The following is a 27957-nucleotide window of genomic DNA, read 5'->3' as shown; positions in this document are numbered from 1 at the left end:
GGGTGGTGAAGAAGGCATTCAGCATGCTTGGTTTCATTGGTCAGAACATTGAATACAGGCGTTGGGATGTCTTGTTGAAGTTGTACAAGACATTAGTAAGGCCACACTTGGAATACTGTGTACAGTTCTGGTCACCCTATTATAGAAAGGATATTATTCAACTAGAAAGAGTGCAGAAAAGATTTACTAGGATGCTACCGGGACTTGATGGTTTGACTTATAGGGAGAGGTTGGATAGGCTGAGACTTTTTTCCCTGGAGAGTAGGAGGTTAAGGGGTGATCTTTTCGAAGTCTATAAAATAATGAGGGGCATAGATAAGGTAGATAGTCAAAATCTTTTCCCAAAGGTAGGGGAGTCTATAACGAGGGGGCATAGATTTAAGGTGAGAGGGGAGAGATACAAAAGGGTCCAGAGGGGCAATTTTTTCACTCAAAGGGTGGTGAGTGTCTGGAACGAGCTGCCAGAGGCAGTAGTGGAGGTGGGTACAATTTTGTCTTTTAAAAAGCATTTGGACAGCTGCATGGGTAAGATGGGTATAGAGGGATATGGGCCAAGTGCAGGCAATTGGGACTAGCTTAGTGGTATAAACTGGGCGACATGGACATGTTGGGCCGAAGGGCCTGTTTCCATGTTGTAAACTTCTATGATTCTGTGATTCTAAATTGTGTCTAAGTCCTTCTGTAAACTTTGGCTGCTTCATCAGATTCAGCTGCCCACCCTAATTTAAGATGATTTGTAAATCTGTTTCAAGTCCAAGTAGTTTATGTAGATTAGAAAGGCTCGAGCACCGATCCTGGAACCGTCTGCTCAGGACATTTCTTCGAACTGGAACCCATTGCTTCCTTTTTTCAGACAATTGTTATTCACTTTCAAGTTTTACCTCTGCACCTTAAGCTGGAAGGTCTCTGGTCTGTGCTGAGTTAGCTAATCTCAATCAGGGCAGAGGCAGTGATACTGCAACTGGTCTCGGAGCTCGTGAGCTGGGAAAGCACAAAATCATCCAGAGTTCCCGTTCACATTTGCTGTCCAACTATCCTGGCTGGAAAGTGCAAAAGTGGATATTGAGTGAGGACAGGATTGGATTCAGCAATCACACTCAACAATCAGCTGGAATGAAACACTCGGAGAGTGGCCGCAGTTATACCTACAACCCCAGAAGACGAATATTAGGTGAGATGAAGAACTATTGAAATGAATGCAGGGCAGTATTTGCTCAGTCAAGTTTTGTACAATGAAGAATGCAGTCAATTCTGCTGCATCACAATAGTTGTGATCAGTATCTACATGCAATACATATCACAAACTTGGAATGCCAGCTCTTCAAAAACCTATCAAATATAGCTTTGAGTTACAGGAGTTTAGAAAAAAATAAATAAAGCTTCCTCTTTTTGTTTGTTTTTGAATTAAGCTGATGTTTTACTACATTTTCTGAAGTGCTCCCAGATCCATACCTATTAATAATCGTGTGTATGTACGTACTTCCTGTCCTAATTCTTGTCACAAATGTTGGTCATGCTTTATGTCAACATTTAATATTGAATCTGTCTGTGTAAAATTTAGAATGGAAATCCTTGCTGTAGACAATTCTGTAATGAGGTAATTGCAGGTTTTGGCGAGTCGGTGGTGTTGTGAAGCGAGTTTCTGCAGCCCCTCATCCAACTCCATCACCTGCTTACTTATGTTGTCCCAAGTGAAGGATTCGGAAGTCTGATTCCTGGCACCTTTCAGGTCAAGAATAACAACATCAGGAGAAGTTATCCCCCTCCATACATATCAGCAACACAGAACACATATCATCCACTTCACAGGTTAGAGGTGCACAGTAGATTTCACTCTTGGTCGGGGTATGCAACAAGGGAAGTCTTCAGAGAAGCTCAGAGATGATGAGCACTGGCACAAACACACTGAAACCTCCTTGATATACCTTGGGAAATAGTTTCTCTGTGCATTCCTTAAAGCAGGTGATGCTGACCCACATGCTGGTGCACCTGCTTCATTTGGCTTTGTGGAGAGCACAACGTAATATGGTCTCAATGCTCTGAAAGAATCTAGGTCCCAGCTCTTGAGAAACGTGAATATCCTAGGGAAGATGATTGAGGGATGTTTCGCCATCCTGGCATTTGCAGTGTAGCAACGGTGCAGACTCCTACCCGAAACTAGATTTCAACATACTAGAGGTTTGCTTGATCAACACCTGGATCTGGCCATGGGCCTCAATGTACTGCACCTGAGTCCTGCTGTGTGGATTATACAAAGCATCATAAACCATAGCTTCAACCATATCTCCCAGCAGCCATCCCTGGAAGAACTTGATAATTTAAGATTGATGCAAGATATACGAATCATAGGTCCTTATGGGGAAGCAGGCCAGGGCTTAAAGGATTAAATTGTGAGGACAAGTTGCATCAACATGGTTTGCATTCCCTTGAAGTTATAAGGTTAAAATCTAATTGAGGTCTTTAAAATTATAAAGGGGTTTGAAAGAGTAGATACAAAGAAACAATTTCCTCCAGAACAAGGGGGCATAATCTTAAAATTAGGGCTAGGCTATTTTGGAATGAAATCAGGAAGCACTTTTTCACACAAAAAGTAGTGGAAATCTGGAACTTGCTGCTTAACGGAAAGCAAAATCAGGCAGAGAGTATAACGTGCGGCCGATCCGCGACTGCCTGTCTTGCGCCACCACCAAAGTTGAATTTTACTCCCTCTGTCTCAACAAACCTCTTATTTCATAAAACCACATCACAAGCAAGACTGTACTGCACACATGAAAATACAATGGGGAATTTATTTAGTTTGGTACTTTAACAGTTGTTAACCGACTGCAACTAATAAAAAAACCCTGCACTTTTCACTGTGTTTCCACTGAAGAAAAATATGCTCTTGTAGTAAAACAGCAGTAACAAGACTGTGGAGATTTGATTGTTGCTGCATGCAGAAAGTTCATCAGTGTTACAAAAGCTATTAGTAAGTTTAATTGAATAGTTTTTGCATCCAGAAGAGGGTCGATATTAAACATCCAAAAATCAGGTCTTGCAATGGCCAGACAATCTGTGCAGCATCTCGGTGTGGGTCATAGGAGCACATAGTGTGTTCTTGGATGTGATGAGTAGAGCTCAAACCTAAAATGGCATAATAAAATCATAAGAACATAAGAAATAGGTGCAGGACTAGGCCAAATGGCCCCTTAAGCCTGCTCCACCATTCAATAAGATCATGGCTGATCTTCTACCTCAACTCCACTTTCCTGCCTTATCTCCATATCGCTTGATTCCCTTAGTGAACACTGGGAATCTTCAATGGTGTATCCACAAACACAAAATCAGGACAGGTAGATAAAGCAGCCACATTTACACCATTGATCTAAAATATAGTAGTACGACTGCACCCATTTCCTGTTTGTCATGTCATATGCCCTGTGTCACACTTCAGCATCCTGCTTAATTAGAATCCTAGGCAATTTTTTCTCTCTCACACTTGCACCTGATTGTTTTATGGATATAAAATTTGAGCCAGTGACAAATCACAACCAATCAGCAAGTGACAAACATGAAAGAAAACTAACAACCTTGAAGTTCAAAATGCTACAAATCAAAATTGGTCTCAGCAAAAATACAAGAAAGGTGAAAGAAAACCAATCAAATTGTTCCAAATATTTCTTGAACATTTTTTTCAGTTGCCATTTTGAACTCTCACTAGCTGAGAAATAAGGTTTTTACATAATAAAAACATAAACAAACAAGAGAATAATGAACTCACCTATACAGTTTTCTGTGTTTAAAATGTGTATAACAATGTTTTCCATCAGGTCTCCGCCTCTCACAGCTGAAGAGACTGAACAACCTGAACGTCCAATGAACATCACTGCCTATTATTCCCAGCATGCTGCAGTCTGAGCATGTACACCATGGGAGAGACTCCCAGCATCAGTATTAGTTTCTGCAAGCAATCTTGCAATTCTGGAAGCTTCTCAGGCAATATCAGTAATTATGAGTTCATTTTTTCTGAAGACCAGAAACTAATCAAAGAGCATTTTCTTCACTGTCTCTCAAACATTTTTTTCCCAAAATTGTTTAACTTGAGATGCTCACCCCTCCCACCTTTCTGTATCCTAACACCCTCTTTCAACACTGTAACCTCTAACATCACAATTAACATATCCAAATTATATGCAAATTTCTTATATCCAAATTTCTTTCGGTTGATTGGCCGATAAGCAAATTTATTCCAGCTAATGCAAAGTGCTGCCAGCTAATATACAAATTTACTAATTGTGATTCAACCTTATTAATGATAAATCAGTCATACAGAAATGTCTTAGAATGGAGAAGGTGGTCCAAGCAAACCAATCAAATCACTCAAAATATTCTTATCTCAAAATCCTTTCACTTGTCATTGTTCTTCTCAGTAATTGAAATTTCTAATGGGCAAAATAAGGTTTGTAACATAATAAAGACATAAAAAACAATGAGCTGGATTTTCCTCCACTGTGCAACAGAAAAAGAAGGGAAATGGGGTGGTGACACCTAGCACTGAATTAACCCCTCAATGTACCACCAGGAAATTTCCTTTCCCCCCTCCCCAAGCAGGGATCTTGGCCCCCCAACTCTTGGCTGCAACACTGCATTTTAAATGATTTCCTGCCTCTTGCCTCAAGTACCGCCAACCTCGGCTACCATCAGAAGAGGGATGGACCCTGGAGAATCAGCAGCAAGCTTTTGGAGAGAGGGCCTAGTAGTGGGCATCTCTGTCTCTCTTCAGAACAAGAGTCATATGAAAGAGAGGAGCTGGAATCCAAGGACTTACAAAGAGAGAAAGAGGGACAAACCCAATTTTAACCAGCAGCTTGTTTGAGAATGCTTGTGTTCTGCCTCTTTCATTATGTCAAACACTAAAGTAAGCTTCCAGCTAACCATAACAGCTGGCCATGTAGTCAGGAAGTGCTGAGCTCACTGACACTGTTTAGATTAAACAGCTGGTTGTTGGAGCACATGCCGATTGTACAAGCAGGTGTTACAGTAATCTTTTGGAAACTTCCTTCATTCTTAGGCAAGTTGAGGGAAACAGAACATATCACCTTCAAACGTACTGCGAATAAGAATTAAAATGTCATGGCGTAACACGTTTGTCAATATAAAACAGTGTGTCCTCTGACTTACCGTGCACAACATCACAGGAGATCCACGAGTAATATATTAAAAATGGTACCTCAACTCAGTTTCGACACACAAGAAAAATATTAGCGACTACAGGGAAAAAGCAGTGAAATATTGGAGTACAGTGGATAACTCCGATGTGGACCTCGTGCTGGCACAGCGGTGATGGAATTTAGTAATAGTGGGGAGTGGCCTCAGGGTTTGTGTTTTTTTACTCTTTTTCACTCCATATTTTTTGGGGGTTCAGCACCTCAGACCATTCCTGTAGGCGAGTGAACCCTTACTCTCTATGTCCCACTTACCCAGATATCTAAGTAAAAAAAAATAACTTGCCCAGCAATTGAATTTATTTGTTTTGGCTTACTGGTTTTATCACATGATTTTACTTGACTTCGGAAAGTGGCAGAATATAGGATGACTCTAGACTGTGCCTCTGGTTTTAACCGCCAAGCAAATGTATCAAACAGTGAACAAATAAGTGAACAGTAGCAATAACACACTGTAGATTTCACATTAGTTATTAAGCTTAACCCTCTCCTTTAATAAGTAGAAATTAATTATTAGTGGTGGTTGACTTGACTCTATTCCTTTTTCCCAGAATCTAAAACTGATTTAGACTGTTACATCACATTTCACTTGGAAGATGCTTCTATCCCATCAGTCTGGATTACAGAGGTGAATGTAAACTATTCTAGCCACTTTACCACCCAGTCCCCTTTGTGAAGCAAAAATAAAGATATATTTTAACGACACAAAAGCTCCAACTATACACTGCACATCAAGGTCAGAAACAACAAAGAAACAGCAAGAGCAGAAAAAATCCTGAAGCCTTGTCACCATAAGAACCACTCATATTAACGATATGCTGCAAATGGAGAGGGATTCACATAATCAAACATTTAAAAGAATTTACATCTATTTTCTACTTTTAAATGACAGTAAACTCCTCTTAATTTAGTTAATTCAAAATATCTGTTAATTCAATTTTTTTACTTTTTTTGTTTAGATTCCCATTTTGTTTACATTGCTTAAATCAACTTAATGGATAATTTGTGCAAAAAACAACCTTGAATTAACAGGAGTAAATGGTATAACAGATGTATAACAAATAAAACATTGCATTGGAAGGGATAAATTACCGGGATTAATTTATTTGAGAGAAAACCTAACAATTCCATTGCGCTGTAGTCGGTGTAATTTAACATATGTCCTCAAAAGATGAACTCAGTGCAAAACCAACCATCTATATGCTATTATTGTGGTGTACAGAAAACATTTTAAAATGGCCAGAAAGAGTCTTAACAATGATTGGCTTGTAGGTTACATGTTAAACTACAGTCAGGTTAACAAAGTAGAGAAAATGATTTTCAAAATTTGTTCATTTTTTTTTGTTTGTGCTGGTTATTTTCAAATGTTTATTCAAGACAGTAGCTCCCAATTTTAGCACTGGGAAATGAGTGCACAAATCATTAACCATTGAAGCTGTTCTAAACAGATATTTATTTTATTTTAACACCATTTGTAAATATTGGCTGGGAGCATATAAAGTAAAAATTGTCACTTTTTTAAAATTGGCACCAAATAATTAGAAAGGACAACTTTTTGCAGGAATGATATACTGTACCTTATTGCTTTTGTGGCCAGCGCCAACAATAGTACACATTGATAGAAAATAGACAACTTGATGATATAGCAAATGTTAGTCAAAAGTGGGAATAGATCTATCTTGTTATGCCTTATCCACTTTACCCACCTAATAGGCTGGATCTTGCTGGAGTGGGGTATTTCGTCGTGCAGGCTGCGCGCGGTAATTAAACTTCTTTCTGCACCCTTCAGCTCAATAAATTTTTGCGCCGTAGCTTGCTGGAAGTGCGAGCTGATAATGGTGTGGCGAGGGCAATGGGGTATCAATGGGGTAATTAATGATGGGACCAACAGTGTATCTCCTTAACCATTGAGATTTAAGGATTGAGAAAGAAACAGAGGAACGACGGACAAGGAGGATGAATCAGAATGACTGAATCAGAGTCAAATCAGGTACAAAAAGAGAAATAAAGAGAGGGAAAGAAAGATTGGATTAAGAGGGAGAAAAAAAGAGACAGAAAAGGAAGATATTTTTTAAAAATTTAAATTTGACATTTTTAAAATCTCTAACAACAATTGACTACATGCAGGAATGAGCTTGATCACTTTAAATTCTTGCCATTCTGGGCAAGAGAGGTTGATTGTTATTGAATTAACAATTATCACGTCATTAAAAAGGTACATACACTCTTAATTACCAGACTTTACTCTCTATGGCAAGTTTACTGAGCAATTGATGTGCAAGTTCTTAAAAATAATGGGGAGGCTAAGGGCAAGATACTGTTTGTGCACAGCAAACAGGGGAGCGCCGTAAATTGACTAGCAAGTTCTGGTGATTCGCAACTCATGGCGTACCTCTTAATACCCTGAACTTGCTAGCCGATTTGCACATTAATAACGGCGTGTGTTGTTAACACACTGATATTTTTCCAGTAGGATCCAGCCCATTGTATTTGACTGCTGCGTCTGAGTTTGCAATGTGCAATGTCTTATCCAGAAATGATTACTTGACATGTGATAGTGAAAAATAGATAAGTTATTCACCATTCTCAAATGTAAACTTGTGATTATATAAAAATAGCAGAAAGCTACTAAAAAATCAGTTTAATGCAATTTTGCTGAACAGAAGGGGGTAGAGTTTCAGCTTTGGGCGCAATCAGGGAATTGCGCCCTAAATGCGCTCGACATTGTGCTGGTTAGGTTACAGTTCAAGTTTCCGATAAAAATCAGTTGCATAATTACAAACGTAAAATCTTTCATGAACCAGTGCAATTGGGCAACTTGAACGTAGTCATTTTTTTTCTCCTTTCCATTAAAAAATATTCATTGATGTATTTAAGAATGGTAACCTGGTGCAGTTTTATTAAAACAGCTAAAAAAGGGGTTATCACCAAAATGTTCTTTTCAAATTATTGTGCTTTAACTTCTGACAAACAGCAATGATTTTACAATACTTGGAGAAAGAACATAGTAGTACTGAATAAACTGCATTACAATTGTTTCCATTGCCTGCTAACTCAACAATACAGTGATTCCACGTAATAAAGTGAGCAGCAGATTACTGGCTACGAACTGTACTTTATCATGTGATCCAACTTCACGGTCTGTAAATGTTAATTAAGATGCAATTAGATGTAGTTCACTTGTTTAAAATAAATACGCAGATGTTTAAGTATATTAAATGTAGATTCCTTGGAGACTATCTCATCCAGTTTTTTTAATATAATTATCTCATCTTTCCTCTCCTCCTCTTCTGAAGGCAGTGACTCATACTGGAATCTGATTCCACAAAGCCCATCAGTCTTCCAGCACCTTTCCGAAGTGGCCATTGTTCAGGTGAGAAAAGACAGTGACCGCCAGGACCGATTTGTCTTGTGCAGGCAGAGGAGGGGCTGGCATCAAAACCAAGCCTGATACCAACCTTACTTGACATCCACATGTAAACACTTAACTGGCTAGCACTTGGGAGTGGCACACAGGAGCAGAAACTCTGGCTGATATTTTTGTTCCTAATCCAGGGATGCAGGAAGCAATTATGGCTCCCTAATTTCAGCTGACTTCATGCAGGCCAGGGGTCAAAACTGGGATCTTTATGGTCTGTATGATTCAGTACCGCAAAACACCCCAAATTTATCCACTGAGCCATTGGCAAGGTCTTTTTAATAATGGGTTTAAATAGGTTTCTTTAAGTGGCATTGTTTTGGGAGCTTAATAATGTCAATGTCATACCGTTGTCAGAATAGGTTTAAGGGAGGTGCTTTCTTTGGCATCAAGTACAAAATCCGCAACCTCCACAATGAAGAAGGACAAGGGCAGCGGGTTCATGGTAGCGCCATTACCACCAAGTTCCCCTCCAAGTCACACACTAACCCGACTTGGACATACATCGCGTTCCTTCATCATCATTGGGTCGGAATCCTGGAACTCCCTACCTGACAGCACTGTGGGAGTACCTTCTCCACACATTCTGCAGCGGTTCAAGAAAGTGGCTCACCACCACCTTCTCAAGCGCAACTAGGGATGGGCAATAAATGCTGGTTTTGCCAGCAATGCCCATATCTCAACAATGGAAAAACAATGTAAAGTGTTACGGTTTTGTACCTATAAATGTCACTGTTTATGTTGAAAAGGAAGATGAACAGTGAAAATTGCATGCAATACAGTGCTACCACTATCTTTTTAAGAATGTATTAAAGCTCCAACAATGCTGCCACATCAATGTTGCTTAACCTGCAACCTAAGAAATGTACCATCGACAGAGCTGATGTGATATTTCTATTTTTCACGCAGCATCCTTGTAGCTTCTCTTGAGTGAACCTGCTAATTTAGTGCTAAATGTGGTTGGTTTTGTGCTATTGATTCACACTCACTGGGAACTGGGTTGAGAATTTCAACCAACTTAAGTTGTCAGCCTTGGCTCAGTTGGCAGCATTCTCGCCTCTGAGTCAGCAGGTTGTAGGTTCAAGTCCCACTTGAGAGATTTAGAACATAATCCAGGCTGACACAGTACTGGCAGTGCTGCACTGTCAGAGGTGCTGTCTTTTGGATGAGATGTTAAACTGAGACCCGCCTACCCTTTCAGGTGGACTTAAAAGATCCCATGGCAATATGTCATAGGTGAGCTGGAGAATTTTCCCAGTGTCCTGATACTATACAAACTACAGCAGGGAATTCTTTCAGTGTTCTTGCCAACATTCCTCCCTCAACCAATACTACTAAAAATACATTATTTTTTTCATTTATCTCATTGCAGTTTGTGGGTCTTTGCTGTGGAAAAATGGCTGCTCCATTTGCCTACATAACAACCAGTCATTGCACTTCAAAATAACTCATTGTATGTCAAGCGCTAGCAGGTGTTAAGGGACTATATAAATGCAAGTTTTTTTTTAAACTATATCAATAAAATCATAAATACTACAGAACAGAAGGAGGCCACTTAGGCTCTCGTGCCTGTGCTGGTACTAATTCTTCACGGCTGCCAGAAGTGATCCCTCTACTCTGAAAAATGTAGTAGTGTGGTGACATTGAGCAGCCATGTCATGCTGTTGGTATTAGTCAGTGTGAAAGGATATGAAAGTGCTAGCCATACTGACCAATGTATCAACTGCCTGCAAAATAGATGTGTAGTTTAGCACAGTGACTGCAATTGCAATTGATTCCTACATTAACCTGAAGGGAGGCAAAAGCAGAAAAGCTGAGGGAGGGGAGGCAACCTTGTCTGCTGCTGCTGGTGCAAGTGTCATCAAATTGTAGAAATTGCAGCACATCACTCCAGTGCTGGTTGAATTAACTGAAGCTGTCTACTCTAATCCCACGTCCTTGCCCTTTCACCATATTCTTTTATATTCTTTCTTATCAAATACTTACACAATTCCCTTTCAAGTGATGTTATAGCCTCAGTTTCAACAGCCATTTGTGGTAAAATACTCCATAGAATCATAGAATCATAGAAGTTTACAACATGGAAACAGGCCCTTCGGCCCAACATGTCCATGTCGCCCAGTTTATACCACTAAGCTAGTCCCAATTGCCTGCACTTGGCCCATATCCCTCTATACCTATCTTACCCATGTAACTGTCCAAATGCTTTTTAAAAGACAAAATTGTACCCACCTCTACTACTGCCTCTGGCAGCTCGTTCCAGACACTCACCACCCTTTGAGTGAAAAAATTGCCCCTCTGGACCCTTTTGTATCCTTCCCCTCTCACCTTAAATCTATGCCCCCTCGTTATAGACTCCCCTACCTTTGGGAAAAGATTTTGACTATCTACCTTATCTATGCCCCTCATTATTTTATAGACTTCTATAAGATCACCCCTTAACCTCCTACTCTCCAGGGAAAAAAGTCTCAGTCTATCCAACCTCTCCCTATAAGTCAAACCATCAAGTCCCGGTAGCATCCTAGTAAATCTTTTCTGCACTCTTTCTAGTTTAATAATATCCTTTCTATAATAGGGTGACCAGAACTGTACACAGTATTCCAAGTGTGGCCTTACTAATGTCTTGTACAACTTCAACAAGACATCCCAACTCCTGTATTCAATGTTCTGACCAATGAAACCAAGCATGCCGAATGCCTTCTTCACCACCCTATCCACCTGTGACTCCACTTTCAAGGAGCTATGAACCTGTACTCCTAGATCTCTTTGTTCTATAACTCTCCCCAACGCCCTACCATTAACGGAGTAGGTCCTGGCCCGATTCGATCTACCAAAATGCATCACCTCACATTTATCTAAATTAAACTCCATCTGCCATTCATCGGCCCACTGGCCCAATTTATCAAGATCCCGTTGCAATCCTAGATAACCTTCTTCACTGTGCACAATGCCACCAATCTTGGTGTCATCTGCAAACTTACTAACCATGCCTCCTAAATTCTCATCCAAATCATTAATATAAATAACAAATAACAGCGGACCCAGCACCGATCCCTGAGGCACACCGCTGGTCACAGGCCTCCAGTTTGAAAAACAACCCTCTACACCACCCTCTGTCTTCTGTCGTCAATCCAATTTTGTATCCAATTGGCTACCTCACCTTGGATCCCGTGAGATCTAACCTTATGTAACAACATACCATGCGGTACCTTGTTAAAGGCTTTGCTAAAGTCCATGTAGACCACGTCTACTGCACAGCCCTCATCTATCTTCTTGGTTACCCCTTCAAAAAACTCAATCAAATTTGTGAGACATGATTTTCCTCTCACAAAACCATGCTGACTGTTCCTAATCAGTCCCTGCCTCTCCAAATGCCCGTAGATCCTGTCTCTCAGAATACCCTCTAACAACTTACCCACTACAGATGTCAGGCTCACCGGTCTGTAGTTCCCAGGCTTTTCCCTGCCGCCCTTCTTAAACAAAGGCACAACATTTGCTACCCTCCAATCTTCAGGCACCTCACCTGTAGCTGTCGATGATTCAAATATCTCTGCTAGGGGACCCACAATTTCCTCCCTAACCTCCCATAATGTCCTGGGATACATTTCATCAGGTCCCGGAGATTTATCTACCTTGATGTGCGTTAAGACTTCCAGCACCTCCCTCTCTGTAATATGTACACTCCTCAAGACATCACTATTTATTTCCCCAAGTTCCCTAACATCCATGCCTTTCTCAACCGTAAATACCGATGTGAAATATTCATTTAGGATCTCACCCATCTCTTGTGGTTCCGCACATAGATGACCTCGTTGATCCTTAAGAGGCCCTACTCTCTCCCTAGTTACTCTTTTGCCTTTTATGTATTTGTAGAAGCTCTTTGGATTCTCCTTTGCCTTATCTGCCAAAGCAATCTCATGTCCCCTTTTTGCCCTCCTGATTTCTCTCTTAACTCTACTCCGGCAATCTCTATACTCTTCAAGGGATCCACTTGATTCCAGCTGTCTATGCATGTCATATGCCTCCTTCTTCTTTTTGACTAGGGCCTGAATCTCCCGAGTCATCCAAGGTTCCCTACTTCTACCAGCCTTGCCCTTCACTTTATAAGGAATGTGCTTACCCTGAACCCTGGTTAACACACTTTTGAAAGCCTCCCACTTACCAGACGTCCCTTTGCCTGCCAACAGACTCTCCCAATCAACTTCTGAAAGTTCCTGTCTAATACCATCAAAATTGGCCTTTCCCCAATTTAGAATTTTAACTTTTGGGCCAGACCTATCATCCTCCATAGCTATCTTAAAACTAATGGAATTATGATCACTGGTCCCAAAGTGATCCCTCACTAACACTTCTGTCACCTGCCCTTCCTTATTTCCCAAGAGGAGGTCAAGTTTTGCCCCCTCTCTATTCGGGCCATCCACATACTGAATGAGAAATTCCTCCTGAATACACTCAACAAATTTCTCTCCATCCAAGCCCCTAATGCTATGGCTGTCCCAGTCAATGTTGGGAAAGTTAAAGTCCCCTACTATTACCACTCTATTTTTCTTGCAGCTGTCTGTAATGTCCTTACATATTTGCTCCTCAATTTCCCGTTGACTATTTGGGAGTCTGTAGTACAATCCTATCAAAGTGATCTCTCCCTTCTTATTTTTCAGTTCTACACATACAGACTCAGTGGGCGAACCCTCGGATATCTCCCCTCTCACTACTGCCGTGATGTTCTCCCTAATCAAGAACGCAACTCCCCCTCCCCCTCCTCTCTTACCTCCTGCTCTATCTTTCCTATAGCATCTGAACCCTGGAACATTGGGCTGCCAGTCCTGCCCCTCCCTTAGCCATGTTTCAGTAATAGCTATAACATCCCAGTCCCATGTACCCATCCATGCCCTGAGTTCATCTGCCTTGCCCATCAGACTTCTTGCATTGAAATAAATGCAGTTTAATCTAGACTTCCCTTGGTCTTTGCCCTGCTTTCTCAGACCATCCGTCCGGTCATGTTTTGTACACTCTCCCTTACTATTACCACCCTATTTTTCTTGCAGCTGTCTGTAATCTCCTTACATATTTGCTCCTCAATTTCCCGTTGACTATCTTCTCATAATTCTGAAAAAAATCTTCAATTTTCCCTTTTGTCCTTCTACTGATAATCTGAGTTTAACTGAGTTTGTGAACCAGTCGAAACAATCGTTCGCTATTTGTCCTCTCAAAAGCTTTCACAATTGCACGTGTCACATTCAAAGATGTGTGATAGGTCTCATTAACATAATGAAGTGAAGTTTCTCAGGCAACCCACACTCACCTCTGGAATAATCCCACAGCAACTGTTTGAGTTCTCGAAGAGCTTCAGTCAGATTTTCCACCTGAACGTGCAGATAAATGTTCTCCTCTCTCAGCCCGTCGATGGTGTCCTGCAGTTCGAAGGCTGCGCTGCAAGAAAAGAAACCGAGAGCGCACACAAGTGCCAGGGCAGCGAACATCTGCATGTTGGAGCCTCCGATTGGGCTTTGCTTTTCTAGTTTAGTTGCTTTTCACTTCACCTCCACACTCCGCCGTCTAAGTTCTCGTAAGATTTTGAGCGATCTTGGCAGGTAAGAATTCAGGGTCATGGAACACACTCCTGTTCCAGGGCTCGGTCTCCAGACCCGCACTCCTCTGACCCGGTGCTCCAGCGGTCTCCTTAACGGGTAATCGCTCTCTTTGGGGTTTGTGTCCACACTTCAGAACCCCTTACTCTTCTGACCCGATGCTCGATCCACAATTCAGTGCCCACACTCCAGATGTTTTCCGCACCTTGGCACAAATCCCAACTAACCCGGACTGAACGCAGTCACTGGCATAGGAACACAACACATGTAAGATCTGGTTTTATATCCAGCGTGGAAGTACGACAGAGCTTTAATAAAACGTAAGCTACCAGCACATGCTGTCGTCTTCTCTGCTTACGTGTGCAGCAGGAATAGTCAGAGAGATTTTTTTTTAGCCCCATGAATGCACGAAGCCGTTGTCCTCCTTTCCCAATCAATACCTACTGCGTGATTAAGGATGTGTCCTTGCTGCGCCCGTGTGTGGGGACGTTTCGCCATTCCACTTACTTACATTACTTTTGCTCTTTACCGATTTTACACAATCCAAAGTCAGTTAATGTTACAAGTGATAATAGACCAGCAAGATCCTGTGCAAAAAATCAGATCGTGTGCAGAAGCTGGAGTTCTGGATAGTCCGAGCAATTAGACGACGATCACTTATTCTGCATCAATACTGAATTATATACAGTGTAATTGTGCCATATCTTACAACAGGGATATCGCACCATCATTCCGATCGTAATATACATGGCATCTTGTAGTAAATTAGTGAAAGGCTTCTAGAATTGTGTATTTGTTACATAATGAAATGGAGATGGAGAACTAATAATGGTAAATGCATGTAGAGTGATAGAGGGCACGCAGGGATTAAACGGAATTACAATTTTACCAATGTAATGTAAATATCCCAGTTTCACTGTAAAGAGCAGCTATCACCGAGGACCCAAGCACACGCGAACCACTGATAGACAATCCATATGCAAACGACAATCACAGGAAGCTTTTCCCTTTGGAAATGTTTGATGATTAGGAGTTACTGTACATAACAGACTAATTACAATATTGAAACCCAGTATAGGGGCGATTTAGTTTTTTTTTATTCGTTCATAGGATGTGGGTGTCACCGGCAAGGCTGGCATTTATTGCCCATCCCTAATTGCACTTGAGAAGGTGGTGGTGAGCTGCCTTCTTGAACCGCTGCAGTCCGTATGGTGAAGGTTCTCCCACAGTGCTGTTAGGAAGGGAGTTCCAGGATTTTGACCCAGTGACGATGAAGGAACGGCGATATATTTCCAAGTCGGGATGGTGAGACTTGGAGGGGAACGTGCAGGTGGTGATGTTCCCATGTGCCTGCTGCTCTTGTCCTTCGAGGTGGTAGAGGTCGCAGGTTTGGGAGCTGCTGCAGTGCATCCTGTGGATGGGACACACTGCAGCCAAGGTGCGCCTGTGGTGAAGGGAGTGAATGTTTAGGGTGCTGGATGGGGTGCCAAGCAAGCGGGCTGCTTTGTCGTGGATGGTGTCGAGCTTCTTGAGTGTTGTTGGAGCTGCACTCATCCAGGCAAGTGGAGAGTATTCCATCACACTCCTGACTTGTGCCTTGTCAATGGTGGAAAGGCTTTGGGGAGTTAGGTGGTGAGTCACTCACCACAGAATACCCAGCCTCTGACCTGCTCTTGTAGCCACAGTATTTATGTGGCTGGTCCAGTTAAGTTTCTGTTCAACGGTGACCCCGAGGATGTTGATGGTGGGGGATTTCGCAACGGTAATACCATTGAATGTCAACGGGAGGTAGTTAGACTTTCTCTTGTTGGAGATGTAATGTGGTCATTTTTAAAATAAACATCCGATATTAAATTATATACGCTTTGATTGAGAATAACACGTCGGAGTTTATACTGTTCTCCCCCCTGAAGAATACTACTACAGAGTTGGGTTAATTACCATTTTGTGTTCAAATTCATAATTGAATAGATCTTAGGCCTGGTTATTAATTTCAACTTTTCCTGATGTAATCAGATCGGCAGAATTTCAATCTGTCAGACCCCGAGGTCAAATATTGTGCTAACTTGCCGACGAACAGCCAGGGTTAACAATTCAGCTCAGTTTCAGAGCGGAATGAGCAGAGGTAAAGAAATGGGAAAAACTAGTGTAGAATCCATCCAAGCGATCAGATTTTAAAAAATTAACAAAAATGAAGCAGGATGCTCCATGGAAAAAATGTCCCTTTGTAGACTTTAAATAGCAATTGAAACACTTGCGAATATCGGGAGATTTCTTCAGTGTAGCGAATATATATTAAGTAATTCTGTACAAACTTGATACATTTTATATATAACTGTCAAGTTTTGACAAGTTACTTAAAATCCACAATGCATGGCCTGTTTGATGTATGGAAATTTCACAAATCAATTCAACTTGCCTTTTTATTGCGCCCCACGCATTAAGACGTCTTTTGTTCTATTTATGTTATTCAAGTTGATGAGTGTTAAAATTATTTTTAAGAGTGACCAGAAGCTGCAATACTTGCGCAGCTCAAGGCGGGCGGAGACAGCAGTTTGTTACGATGGGATTCTACCCCATTCTGCCAATTGAATCAAACTGGGATGGGACAGTGGAACCAGTGCATTCTTTTCCTCGGCCTTGGACACTTTCTATTCCTCAGCTAGGGTGCAAAGGGAGCCCAAGAATGCACTCTGATGAGTAAATAAAACTGTCCCGCTGGCGGTCTTGGGACATTTCGCTACGTTAAAAACACTACATAAATGCAAACTGCTATAATTATTTAATTAAACCTGAAGCTTTAATTGGCTAAAATGACCCATCTGGTGAAATCCCGAATGCGCTCCATTGTAACTATGCATCATCTTGCAGGAATTTTTGACCATGTTTCTACAGTAAGGATTCGGATTTTAAAAGGAATACGTGTTCTCGTGAGATTAAAATAGGACACCCAAGCTAATATGCTAAACAAACTTGTGTTTTTCTCCCCACAACCGTTAGTTTGATCAATAACAATTCATATAGCACTTATATCTAAATGTCTCAAGAGAGAAGAGGTCCTGTACTGGGCTGTAGATCAGCATACACAGGAGTTAGTCATAGAAAGGAATTGAATCTTACAGCACAGAAGGAGGCTGGTTCAGGCCTGTCGTGCCTGAACCAGCTCTTTGAAAGAGCTGTCCAATTTAGTCCCACATCCCAGCTTTTTCCCCATAACCCTGCAAGTTAGTCCTCCAAGTACATGTCCAATTGCCTTTTGAAAGTTCCTATGGAGTCTGATTCCACCAGCCTTTCAGGTGGTACATTCCAGATCTTAACAACCCTCTGTGTGAAAAATTCTCAATTCCTCTCTGGTTCTTTTGCCAATTATTTTAAATCGGTGACCTCTGGTTACCGGCCCACTTGCCAGAGGACAGTTTCTCCCTACTAGCTCTTTCAAAACCCCTCATAATTTTAAATACCTCTATTAGGTCACCCCTTAATCTGCTCCTCGCTAAGAACAATCCCAGCTTCTCCACATAACTGAAGTCCCTCGTCCCTGGTATCATCGTGGTAAACTTCCTCTATATCCTCTTAAAAGCCTGGACATCCTTCCGAAAATGTGGTGCCCAGAATTGTACACAATATCCCTGCTGAGGCCTAACCAGTGGTTTGTAACGGTTTAGTCTATTTACACCAAGCAAGATGACCTACTGTGTAGTGTAGCCTGTTCATTTTTGTTATCACACAGATTTCATCAATTGAACTAAGTGAATCTGATAACTATTGTTCTATACATATATAGCTTAGTTTGGAATAAAGCAATATAACAATTCAAACAATGCCTCCTCTCATCCAGTTAACTGTCTGCAAAAGAGAGATATGCAGATCATGCAATAAATGGTTTCCATTTTTACACCCTGGGCCCATTATCACACAAGTAGGTATAGGATAGGAAGGCAACACACATAGAAGTAATTCAGTTTACTTATGGGAGTAACTGACACCACTAAACTCGAGAAGGTATCTACAGTAGATCTGAATTTGTTATGTTATTGGGTAGTGTATTAGCAAAATTCCACGAGTTTAATCAGCGCAATCCAGCCGAACCAGGGCAAAAGCTCACAGAAACTATTTACGCGGACGTAAACTGAGTTTCCACTATCTTTTGCGCTGGTTCAAAAATCATCGCACCCGAAGCCCCGCTCACAGAATTGGTCACGCCCCCAGATTGAATCAATGAGGATGGTAAGTTTCTGCCGATTGCGCCTGTTCGAGGAGGGTCTTCAAATTAAGCTTGTTTTCTTAGGCATTCGGACACTAGTAGGCATGTTTTTACATAGTAAAAAATATTTAATTTACTAAGAAACTGACTAGTGTGCACCAATAAAAGTAAACAGTTCAGTATAGTTTTTTTAAAAAGTCATTTTCAGTGATTTAAAATCAAGTTACTCCCAGGTGGAGATCTGGACACTTATTAAAAATGCTTTTTTTTGTGATAAACCCATTTTCAGCTGTATTAATAAAACTGCACCAGATTACCACTCGTAAATACATGAATTTTTTTTATTGCAAAGAAAAAAACAATAACGCTGTTAAGTTGCCAGATTGCGCTGATTCGTGGAAAATTTCACATTTGTGATTATGCAAATGCATTTTAGCAGAAACTCAAGCTGACATCTAACCAGCACAATTTGCGCCCAAAGCAGAAATTCTACCCCAGTCTACAGCACAGAAACAGGCCCTTCGGCCCAAGTAGTCTATGTCCGTGTTTATGCTCCACACAAGCTTCCTCCAACCCCCTCTTCATCGAACCCTTTCAGCATAGCCTTCTCTTCCTTTCCTCCCTCGTGTTTATCTAGCTTCCCCTTAAAAGCATCTATGCTATTTGCCTCAACTACTCCTTGTGGTACTATGTTCCACATTCTAACCACTCTGGGTACAGAAATTTCACCTGAATTCCCTATTTGATTGATTAGTGACTATCTTACATTTATGAACTCTAGTTTTGGACTTCCCTGCAAGTGGAAACATTTTCTCTACATCTACCCGATCAAACCCTCCTAATCTTAAAAGACCTCCATCAGGTCAGCCCTCAGTCTCTTTCCTGGAGAAAAGAGCCCCATCCTGTTCAGCCTTTCCCAATAAGTACATCCTCGTGAATCTTTTTTGCACCTTTTCCAATGTCTCTCCTTTATAGTATGGAGACCTGAACTGTGCACAGTACTCCAAGTGCAGTCTAACCAAGGTTCTATATAACTAGAATTAGAATGGAGATAGATTCCGTTCTTTTTCAAATATCCAAGATGACCAGTCTCCAATTGAAGGATGACATCTTAGGTCATCCTTTGATAAGCTCATATTTCAACATGTGCAATTACTGCTCAATAGAGGTACAATGCATATGGATGCAATGGTCAAGAGGGAGACATGCCTGCAGGAGTTGTGCAGCTTACTATGCAATGCAGGAAAGTTCCTGTTTATCTAACAAGGGCTCAAATCCACACTTGCCAAAGATCGAATTATCCACAGGGGTCATCATTCAGTATGGAAAGTCTATGTTTTCAGACTTCCTTGCTTGTGACACACTAATGGAATACCCAGGCTGTCAGATTGCTTACATTTTTCTCCTATGTTATTTACTTAAATCCAATGATTTTCCTGTAAATTAACATACAGCAACACAAGTACAAGAATTACACAAAATTTTCTTTTTACTAAATACAAGTGCATCCCCTCTCCATCAATTAGTGATGTAATCTAGTTGGTACCATAAAGCAGTCATTTCAGAACTGGCAGAACAACCCATCAAAACATGCTACTTTAATGCCACCATGACTACTTCCATCACATACCCAATTTGCAGTAATCCTGATTTGTATGGAAAGTATATTTACTATATCAATTTAAAAAAGATCCTTCTTTGAGGAAGAAATTTCGGGCAACTCAAACGAGAATACAAATGGTGCTCATTACCTTGTGAGTGGCTGTATTCCAACAACTGAATTTAAATAAAAGTCTATATAGGACTTTTGCCTATTGTCAAGGCTTGCTGATTCAGTGGTCCATTGTGCATTATCTCACTCGTAGAAACATGTAAGGAATCTTACAACACCAGGTTATAGTCCAACTGTTTTATTTGAAAATCACAAGCTTTCGGAGGCTTTCTCCTTTGTCAGTTGAGTGTGGGATTCCATGGAAGGTTACCGCATTTATAGTCAGAGAACAATACCTGGTGATTACAGATAATCTTTCCAACTGCCCATTGTCAAGGCAATCAAAGTGTTCAGAGAGATGTTACCTACAGGACCACTGAATATACAAACGGCCAGAAGAGAGAGAGAGAAACATCCGAAAGGAAGAGAAAGACAGAGAATGACCCGTTATATTATATGTTCTGACTATAAATGCGGTAACCTTCCATGGAATCCCACGCTCACCTGACGAAGGAGAAAGCCTCCGAAAGCTTATGATTTTCAAATAAAACAGTTGGACTATAACCTGGTGTTGTAAGGTTCCTTACATTTGTCAACCCCAGTCCATCACCGGCATCTCCACATCGTAGAAACATGTTATTTGTTACCACAGCAATCATAATGCCATACATAGGCTTACATCCTAGGGTCTTGAGGGAAGTGGCAGTGGGGATTGTGGATGCTTTGGTAATAATTTTCCAAAATTCTCTGGACTTGGCAAAGGTCCTGGCAGATTGGAAAACTGCTAATGTAACACCCTTATTTAAAAAGGGTAGTAGACAGAAGGCTGGAAATTATAGACCAGTTAGCCTAACATCTGTGGTGGGTAAAATTTTGGAATCTATTATTAAGGAGACAGTAGCGGAACATTTGGACAAACATAATTTAATAGGACAAAGTCAGCATGGCTTTACGAAGGGGAAGTCATGTCTGACAAATTTGCTTGAGTTCTTTGAGGACATAACATACAGGGTGGATAAAGGGGAACCAGTGGATGTAGTGTATTTAGACTTCCAGAAGGCATTCGACAAGGTGCCACATAAAAGATTATTGCTCAAAATAATCACTGGATTGGGGGTAATATTCTGGCATGGGTGGAGGATTGGTTATCGAACAGGAAGCAGAGTGTTGGGAAAAGTGGTTCATTCTCGGACTGGCAACCAGTGGCCAGTGGTGTTCCGCAGGGGTCGGTGCTGGGTCCTCAACTCTTTACGATCTATATTAACGATTTGGAGGAGGGGACCGAGTGCAACATATCGAAGTTTGCAGATGATACAAAGATGGGAGGGAAAGTAGAGAGTGAGGAGGACAGAAAAAACCTGCAGGGGGATATAGACAGGCTGGGTGAGTGGGCAGAGATTTGGCAGATGAAATACAATATTGGAAAATGTGAGGTTATGCACTTTGGCAGGAAAAACCAGAGAGCAAGTTATTTTCTTGATGGCAAGAGACTGCAGTACAAAGGGATCTGGGGGTCCTAGTGCAAGAAAATCAAAAAGTTAGTATGCAGGTGCAGCAGGTGATCAAGAAGGCCAACGGAATGTTGGCTTTTATTGCTCGGGGGATAGAATATAAAAACAGGGAGGTATTGCTGCAGTTATATAAGGTATTGGTGAGACCGCACCTGGAATACTGCATACAGTTTTGGTGTCCATACTTAAGAAAAGACATACTTGCTCTCGAGGCAGTACAAAGAAGGTTCACTCGGTTAATCCCGGGGATGAGGGGGTGGACATATGAGGAGAGGTTGAGTAGATTGGGACTCTACTCATTGGAGTTCAGAAGAATGAGAGGCGATCTTATTGAAACATATAAGATTGTGAAGTGGCTTGATCGGGTGGATGCGGTGAGGATGTTCCCAAGGTTGGGTGAAACTAGAACGAGGGGGCATAATCTTAGAATAAGGGGCTGCTTCTTCAAAACTGAGATGAGGGGAAACTTCTTCACTCAGAGGGTGGTAGGTCTGTGGAATTTGCTGCCCCAGGAAGCTGTGGAAGCTACATCATTGAATAAATTCAAAGCAGAAATAGACAGTTTCCTAGAAGTGAAGGGAATTAGGGGTTACGGGGAGCGGGCAGGAAAGTGGACATGAATTTAGATTTGAGGTTAGGATCAGATCAGCCATGATCTTATTAAATGGCGGAGCAGGCTCGAGGGGCTGATTGACCTACTCCTGCTTCTATTTCTTATGTTCTTATATGTATTGACAATGGAAATTCCACTGACCATATGTTCAATAAGGAATTTAGTAGTGAGGTACAGGACTGATTTACATCAGGAATGTGCAATATAATTGAGGGCATTAAATATAGCATTTATGAACTTTACCATGCAAACACCTTCTGGGATAAATAGCACAGTATACAGTTTGTAAGCTAATCACAAGAATTCCTAATTAGATTAGAAATAAGTCAACGTTGTACCCATTTTCAAAAAAAGACAAAACAGATAAACGCAGGCCTATTCGGCATGAATAATCACCAAAATAATGGTATTAAGAGCAAACATGAGGCTGACCAACCTGGAAATAAATTTCAGAACAGGGAAAATCCAACCTAGGCAACTGCTGGGGTTTTTTGTTCAGTGAGATCTCAAGCAGGCATTAAAAAAGCCTTGTAATGTCATGTACCCAGACTTCCAGAAAAACTTCAATAAAGTCAACATGAAAGGCAGTATGTTCTATCTCAAACACTTACATAAAATTTGTAAGTGGGAAGTGGGCTGAAAGAGGTAACAGCAAATATTAATTGCTGAGCCATGCAGAGGTTTTTAACCTGTTAAGTGGGGGAAGGGGGTAGGAGGGGGGGGGGGGGGGAGAAGAGGAAGACAGATGAATTTACAAACCCGATAAAGCAGCCAAGGAACTACACTGGATTTAGACAAAATGTGCACGATGGTAGAACCATTCAGATGAAATTCAATATTATGTGCAAAATGTTACACAATGGGAGACATTTACCAAAGGGATTTCAACCAGCTAGGACAGAGGCTGTAAAGATCTATGAAACCATGTCCAATCATTGTGGAACAGCTATCAACAAAGCAAACAGGATGCCAAGCTACAATGCCAAATCAGTAGGATAAAATCTGAGGCAGTCATACTGAAACTTTTTGTGATCAGATGGCACCTGGAATGTTGCATTCAGCTCTGGCAAAGTACAAGATTCAATCCCTGAAAGCAGTGCAGAGAAAGGCTGCGGGATGGGTCCCCACTGTCAAGAGGCTGAATTATTTGGAAGTTACAAAAGTAAGTCTCGAGCTATGAAAAGAGCTCAGTAACAACAGACCTTAAAAGTGATATTAAGTGGAAAAGGAAAGGTCAATTCAGAGCACAATTTCCAACTAAACCACGGCAGTAAGACATTGCAAAAAGTATTCAATACCTACAATGGTCATCGAGGCAGGGCAGCGGAAAGAAAAATTTATCATTTCACAGGCAGTTGATACTGTGATTTGAAAATGAACTGGATAGGCATCCCTCGTCTTCATCTTGTGACATTTCTGCCCAATTGCAAGTGTATTTGATAGTAAAACACTACAGTTAAACATCTATAACAATTCTTAAAAATCAATCCTGGTGTTTGTTGACAGCCCAAAAGGCAGTGAATTGGATGGCAACTGGGAAGGCTGAACTTTCCCAATGGAAAACATACACCCCTCCCTTCCCAGTGGTGAAGCAGTCAGCATATATTTGAATACAACACTTTTAAGGAAGTGATAATGGAGGGGGACTTAATTTTGCAAGCATTCCAAGAAAGTTAAAAGCTAATTAAAATAAATAATTGCATTCAAGTTTTGTAACAGAATTTAACATTCAAGTTGGGTCCAAAAATGATGCTGATCCCAGAACATGGTCAGCGTCTGTGTGACTGACCATTGTAACAGCCACTGGTGGGAGGGGGCCCTGTCTGATACAGCAGGCGTTTCTAGCTGGAAAATCAGAAATGGGAGGTCTTAAGCAAGCAAGGGAATCTCTCAATGTAAGCTTTCTCTGGGAAGAACTTTACATCCCCTTTACTCTACACAACGGTTCATGTTAAGATAGTACTAGTCCCAAGCACAAGCAACTAATTTAACACAACTACACAAAAAAGCTACTTAACACTTCCTTTATTATCATAAACCATGTACAATCTTAACAAGTTTATGCACTCTTGGTAGCCCTGGTGCGCTTCTTCTTGACCACAACTGGTTTCTGGCTCTTCAGGATAGCACTAGCACGACGAAGTGCAGCCTGAAAAAAAAGTCACATATACCATTGACGTCATTACAAAGTCATCTTGTTTTCAATAAAATTCTAGTGTTGTAACTTCCACTACAAGCTTTTCACACAAGAGATTCACAGTAAACATGGAATTAAGGGGAGAATGGCCACATGGATAGAGATGACGGGCCTAAAACCAAAAGATTTAAACTGAGATGCAGATACACAAGCCATTAAAAGGTGATAGCACAAGTAAACTGGAAGTGTGGTTTGACTAGGTGACTAAAATGGAGAAACACCAGTGTAGACTTGTGGGGCCAAATGGCCCATTTCTGTGCTATAACTTTGACGTTTTTACAAGTTTAAAAACTGAAAGGCATTGGCTGATCTTGCCTCAGGATTTTTTTTGTTGAAGAAATTCAAAGTCCCCCGATAGCTCAGTGGTCAAATGCAACATGTTAAGACAGAACAGTAAAAGCCTGAGTTTCCAATCGTAGTTTGTGCTAGGTCACCTGATCTCAACCAAATCAGAAGTTAGGTGAGAAAGAAGGGAAAGATGCAGACAGTGCAGCATCCACATGTAATTGGGCACAACAACAGAGGTGGCTCGTGGAACTGTATGCCAGCACAAAGATGGCGCCTTCAGATAAGGAAAGAAACCAGAAGAAAAAAAGATTTTAACTAGCTACTGCATTAAACAGAATCAAAATTACTTGACTAGCGTTATTATACACAAGTAATTGACAGTTGTACAAATAGTACCAAATTTTTCATACCATGCGAAGATCCTTTCGGTAGTTATTCTTACGAATGATATGTCGCAAACTGTTCAGGGTAGCACGGGCATTCTTGTTGATGGTGATCTTTTCATAGGATGTCGCTGGTTTGCGTTGACCTAAAATCACACACAAACATATAAAATTGAATTTATTGAACAAAAGGCAATTTAAAACCAAATATCACAAGCAGTCTACGAATGGCTAGACTGTCATCTCCAGATTTTATTCAGACATACAAGACTCAAGGGATCAAAATAAGGAATGCCCCAAAACAGGTTCACATTCAGAGCAAGGGGCCATAAAAAGGGAAGGGCAATTCAGAAGCCCAGTCTCATACTTCACTGATGCCTAACTAAAGAGCAGTTGACAAAGACACTGTCGAGTAATCTCACTCAGCCAGTGAACAGTAAGGCCAAAGAGAGACACACTAGAGCAATTAGATGGAGGGGAGAAAGAGAAAGGGGAGAGTAGAGAAAAACAAAAAATAAAAGCACTTTGCTATTCCTGCACTTTTACAGTAAGAAATCAGGCCTGTTGTACATATCTGACTTTGAAATCTACAGAACACAAGTGCATTTATGAAGATGTAGTTCTATAATTCACAGGCAAGGAAAATCAATGCACTTACCTGCTCGCTTTTTGAGGACGACAACCACTCCTTTTCCGTCAGCTGCTGGCTCCACACCTACGGTTTTGCGGTGAATAAGTCCATTGTAGCGGAAAGAGTTTCTGGACTTAAGATTGTTGGGCTCCTATATTTGCAGAACAAGTCAGTGAGTCAAAGATAAAAACAATAAAAAGCTTAAGTCATTCCATTAACAGACACTGCGTTGAAGTTGAGCACTATGAAATGAGTACAACATTCATTTCTGCACATCAACAAGCACACTGGATCAATTCTGAAAATGAAAGACCACATATGAATTAAGTCGAAGGAAGATGCAGAGCAGCAATATCTAGTAAACTCTAGAGATTAATAGCAAAGATGCACAACTAGTTTTGATTAACTCAAAAATAGATGAATAGAGTACAAAGCATTGTCAAAAGACATTTCAGTTGTTAATGGAAACATCTGGAACTAAATCAGCCAAGATAAAGCAGTCGGCTGAAAAAGGAAGAGTGTTATTAATACTGTATCTGTTAGAGCTTCCAACAGCAAAGTGGGTAGTACTCAGTATGGAAAACAGCCACACACACGTGGACATCAGATAAGGACAGAGCTGGAGCTTGCCTGTTTGTGCCTCCAAGTCAAATAGTCTGACCGAGACAGCGTCCACTCTCAGATGTGAAAGTGGCAACATGGCAAAATACTGGAGAGTGACTGATGCCTACAGAACTGTACCCCAACATGAATCAGCAACCCCAAGAAGAAAAAATGACACACACACGATTGTGGTAGTGCCTCACCCAGCAACACCAAACTCAATAATCCCATCAGGGAAGTCACCCTGGACCACGAAACAGCAGCCATGTCAACAGTGGTAACTAGTAGAGGTTTGCAAGCAGGGTATCTGATCACCCTATTGTTGAGGGTCCAGAGAAAATTCAATTTCAAGGTCACCAGAATGGGACAGGAACAAACATCACACCAGTCAGAGCTGTCCATACTGTCATGCAAATTCTCTCTGGGCAAAAATACCCCAAAAGAATCTATCTCCAGCCTTGATCCGCTGCATCTTTCAACTCCAAATCCTAAAGCAATAAAATTAATTCTCCATCATCACAAAGGCTGAGAAACTCATCAAAAAATCTTGTGCATGGAAGAAACCACAAAATCCAGTTGTCATCAAATGATGATTTCACTTTAAATACATACAATCTTTTTTTTTTAAAGAAAGAACAAGCCCAATACTCACAGTGCTGTAGACCTGCTTGTTTCTTTTAATGAGGAAACTTGAGCAGTTACGGACGATCATCCATTGTAGGTGAGATGACATTTTCAAACACCTGGCCAGAAAGATAAAGAAGTTTGAGTCAGACGTTCCCGCGACACAATCGGGCCGAGGGCTTCCCTTTAACAAAATGATGGGCGACCGAGGCCGGGCCTGGCGGGAAGCGACGAAACACCACCCGGGCCAGCAGCGAATCCAGACCGCGGCTACAATATGTAGAAGGTGCGGGTTTCGGCCTTTGAATCGGTTCAGGCTTCATTCCCCCTCCTCCTCCCCAGCCCAGAAAGAGTCGGCCACATGCAGCCAGGCCCCGGCACACAACAGCAAGCCAGGGCCCGCTTGGTGCGTCCCGTTACAGCGGACAGATTTCCACACCCGTCCCCCCCCTCTAAACAGACTCTTGCCCCAGTAAAGAGCCGCCCGACACTGCCCTCGGGAACCACGCAAGCCCCACTCTCACTCGCCGGTTTAATAATCGAGGCCGAGGCCTGCACCGCAGCCGGACCGGCACCAGGCGCGCTAAACCACTCGCACAAAATCGACCACCTCCCAAGGGGCCGGGGGCGGGCGATTCGATGCGGGAGCCCGGAGCCCGGAGCCCGGAGCCCGGGGGAAGCGGTCGGCCGGTCGGGGGGGGGGGGGGGGGGGGTCGAGGCCCGGGGGGCCGGAGCGGCGCGCGCGGTACCTGCTTCACCAGCGAGCGGAGAGAAAGGGCGAGAGCGGCCCGCGCGCCGCCTTATCACACCTCCCTCGCTCGCTCACTTCCTCCCTCCGCGTTCCTGGGAATCTGACGGTTATGGACAACGCAGCGCCAACATATATTAAAAGCAGCGTCCAGTTTTCCCGATTAAATCGGTGTTGAGACACGACAGGCGCTGAACGCGGGCTGAATACTCGGGTATTGGTGTGGAACTATTT

At 41.7% G+C, this 27957-nt stretch overlaps 1 protein-coding gene and 1 long non-coding RNA gene across 2 annotated transcripts; both read right to left on the bottom strand.

Annotated features, from left to right (window-relative positions):
• Positions 1-2769: 2769 nt before the first annotated feature.
• LOC137300409 (uncharacterized) lies at positions 2770-15102 on the bottom strand. The gene is made up of 2 exons (XR_010958081.1): positions 13925-15102; positions 2770-3123 (listed from the first exon to the last, which is right to left on the bottom strand). It is a non-coding gene; the product is annotated as an uncharacterized lncRNA (long non-coding RNA).
• A 9157-nt stretch (positions 15103-24259) lies between these two features.
• rpl28 (ribosomal protein L28) lies at positions 24260-27805 on the bottom strand. The gene is made up of 5 exons (XM_067969663.1): positions 27725-27805; positions 27004-27094; positions 25776-25899; positions 25145-25263; positions 24260-24398 (listed from the first exon to the last, which is right to left on the bottom strand). The coding sequence occupies exons 2-5, from the start codon at positions 27082-27084 to the stop codon at positions 24309-24311; spliced, it is 414 nt and encodes a 137-aa protein (XP_067825764.1). The 5' UTR covers positions 27085-27094; positions 27725-27805; the 3' UTR covers positions 24260-24308.
• Between the last annotated feature and the right edge of the window lie 152 nt (positions 27806-27957).

Source organism: Heptranchias perlo, chromosome 31 (genome assembly GCF_035084215.1).
Source record: "Heptranchias perlo isolate sHepPer1 chromosome 31, sHepPer1.hap1, whole genome shotgun sequence".
Lineage (NCBI taxonomy): Eukaryota > Metazoa > Chordata > Chondrichthyes > Hexanchiformes > Hexanchidae > Heptranchias > Heptranchias perlo.
This window is presented reverse-complemented; position numbering and strand designations above follow the sequence as displayed.

Excerpts from the sequence above, each read along its gene's own strand:
- rpl28 (XM_067969663.1), bottom strand. The coding sequence starts at position 27,084 with ATGTCATCTCACCTACAATGGATGATCGTCCGTAACTGCTCAAGTTTC. Across the intron at positions 25,900-27,003 it reads ACAAGCAGGTCTACAGCACT|GAGCCCAACAATCTTAAGTC; the intron begins GTGAGTATTGGG and ends CTGCAAATATAG. Across the intron at positions 25,264-25,775 it reads CGTCCTCAAAAAGCGAGCAG|GTCAACGCAAACCAGCGACA; the intron begins GTAAGTGCATTG and ends GTGTGATTTTAG.